General features: G+C 49.9%; 1 protein-coding gene across 1 annotated transcript in view; it reads left to right on the top strand.

The window, feature by feature from the left end:
- The window catches only part of POFUT1 (protein O-fucosyltransferase 1), a 7,558-nt gene extending 5,397 nt beyond the window's left edge, over positions 1 to 2,161 (top strand). Inside the window, exons 6-7 of the mRNA XM_009318760.1 lie at positions 3 to 34; positions 467 to 2,161. Of these exons, the coding sequence (XP_009317035.1) occupies positions 3 to 34; positions 467 to 655 (221 nt within the window). The 3' untranslated portion in view covers positions 656 to 2,161. The remainder of the gene's footprint in view (positions 1 to 2; positions 35 to 466) is intronic.
- Positions 2,162 to 2,451: the final 290 nt, after the last annotated feature.

Raw genomic sequence — 2,451 nt, 5'->3', positions numbered from 1 at the left:
CACGACGGAAATACAGCAGTTCTTCCAAGGAAAGGTAAGTCTTTCAGAAACCCGTTCTGGCAGGAGTGCTTCAATAAAAACCCTCCTTGGATTCTGGCCCGTTGCTGCCACGGACAGCAGGCAGGCGGTTGTGTGACGTGTTATTCACAGACAAATGTTGGCATCTCAAAGTGAATTTTGCTCATAGCGATAAAAATTATACTGTAAAACTCTTCCTTTCCTAGAGGTTGAAGAGCATTATCCTGCATGGTAGTAAATTTCTCCTTGCAAAAGACTTCAATTAAATAAACCTAAGTGATTTTTCAAAATGTTTTGACATTTATCTATTTGTAAGTGAGTTATAGGGCAGCTTAAGACAGAACCCACTCTCTTTTTGTCGTATATTCCCATTTCTAATATTATGCCGAGGCATTTGGGTTGCAGTAACAGATGACTGGGTTCGTTTGCTTTCCTTGTTTCCCTGCAGATCAAGGTTGTTAGCCTGCAGCCAGAAGTGCCTCAGATTGATTTGTATGTTCTTGGCCAGTCCGATCACTTTATCGGGAACTGTGTCTCTTCGTTTACCGCCTTTGTGAAAAGAGAGCGCGACGTGCATGGAAAACCCTCTTCGTTTTTTGGCATGGACCACCCACCAAGGTTACGGGATGAATTCTGACCAAAAGAGGAACAGGCTCCGTAGTTCTCAGGGCTCTGAGCTTGGTACCTTGCCGAGGGACCACTCGGTGCTGACGGCGTTCTCCTGCCTGCAGAGCACACTGCCGGGCTGCCGCAGACCCGCTTCAGCCCTGTGGTGCTCCTCACAGTCGCTTCTAGACTGTTCTGTCTGACTTCTCCTGCATTTCCGGTGTGAGGTCAGACAGAAGACAAATTTTAAATCATGTAGTTTATAGGAAACTATAAACTATATATAGTTTTTAAGATTTTAAGGTGTAGTTTCTGTAGCTCTCCATTCTCACTATTTGGGGTTCGCCAGCAATCGTGATGAAGCAGCTGCTCAGATTTCCTCTTCTCCTTTTTTTATTTTCCGTTTAAGTTTAAATTTTACCTGGAGATGTTGTGAAGCTTCTTGTCCAAAACTGACCCTAAGTTCTTTTCTTTTTAAGTGCAAAGTATTGTCGGGAGTATCACGGTCCCTGGGAAGGGAGTGCAAGGTAAAACTCAGGACTGGAAATTAGCTCTGGGTTTTAGCGGGTACCGCTGTTGCCTTACTAGACTCGTGTCACCTCAGTGCCTCCGTTTCTATTCCCCTGTCAAAAGAGGTTTCATACCCGCTCCGCAGCGGTGCTGGGGGGCGCCTGGATCTCTTCAGCGGTGCTAGAGCAGCGCAGCGGGGACATGTTTTAATGTGGCAGCTGCCTGTTCTGCCCGGCTCTGTGTGGAACTGGGGAGAAGGCGTTCGCAGGGACACAGGCGAGAGATCTTTCATAGCCAGTCGAGAGCTGGAGACGTAGGGCTTGTAGCTTTGTAGCTGTTGATGTCAGGTGGAGGGCTGCGGTAGCGACGGAACTGGTTTTGAGCTAAGACTTTTAAAGTAGCCGTAGTGGGGTTGGTGTACGTCGTACCTAGGTCTGTGTTAACGGCTTCTGTTTTCTTGTTTGTTTTTGTACTCTGTCGAAGAACCCCTCTGACAGCAGAACCCTTGTCTGGGGGGGTGGCTCCCGGTGGAGGTAACGGTGGAAGGAGCTCGCTGACGGTGAAACGGCAGCCCCAAACCCCTTCGTGTGGCCCAGCGCAGTTTAGTGCTGGGAACACTGATAATCCCGACGTGGCGAGACTCAACTTGACCGATGCCTTTTGGTACTCCTGCGACTTTGCTCAGTCTCTGGACAAAGAGAGAAAATTGCAGAACTTACTGTTTCTTTTTCAAAAATGCCACTTAGGGGAAGCCGTGGTACCCGCTCCGGCTGCCTCCAGCGCACTACTACGGTCCAAATGATGCTGAGCGTTTACTGGGGTTTAACTCTAAATGTCTTTTTGGTGCTGGGTCTTTTTTTTTCCTCCTTGGAAACATTCCTGAGCTTTGACGGGGTTTGAAGGCTCAAGGGAGTGAGCAAAAGAGGGCTGAACGAGGAGGTGCCCCGAGGGCCGGGGCGGCAAAGGCTCATCTCTTGTTTCCTCAGTGCTGGCTTCCAGAAATCCGTGGGCGTGGGTGGTTTGGGGGCCTCCGGCCGCGCCCCGGCGCGGGCCCAGGGGAGCCGGGGGCCTGGATTTCACCCCGCTATCCTGGATGATGCCGTCAGGGCTGCCTTGCCTCGCCACGGGGCAAGGGCAGCCTTTCCAGACAGCAGTGGGAAGACAGTGTATTAAGAGAAAAGGGGGTTTGTGTTGGTTTTTTTCTTTAAAAAAGGGACTTTTTTTGTAATAATAAACACTTGAGTTTGTATTCACTCGTGTTGACCTGAACTCCCTCCCTCCGTTGCTGTGCGCCCGGTGAAGCGGGCACCTTCCCGG

This window comes from Pygoscelis adeliae, unplaced genomic scaffold, assembly GCF_000699105.1.
Source record: "Pygoscelis adeliae isolate BGI_AS28 unplaced genomic scaffold, ASM69910v1 Scaffold432, whole genome shotgun sequence".
Lineage (NCBI taxonomy): Eukaryota > Metazoa > Chordata > Aves > Sphenisciformes > Spheniscidae > Pygoscelis > Pygoscelis adeliae.
This window is presented reverse-complemented; position numbering and strand designations above follow the sequence as displayed.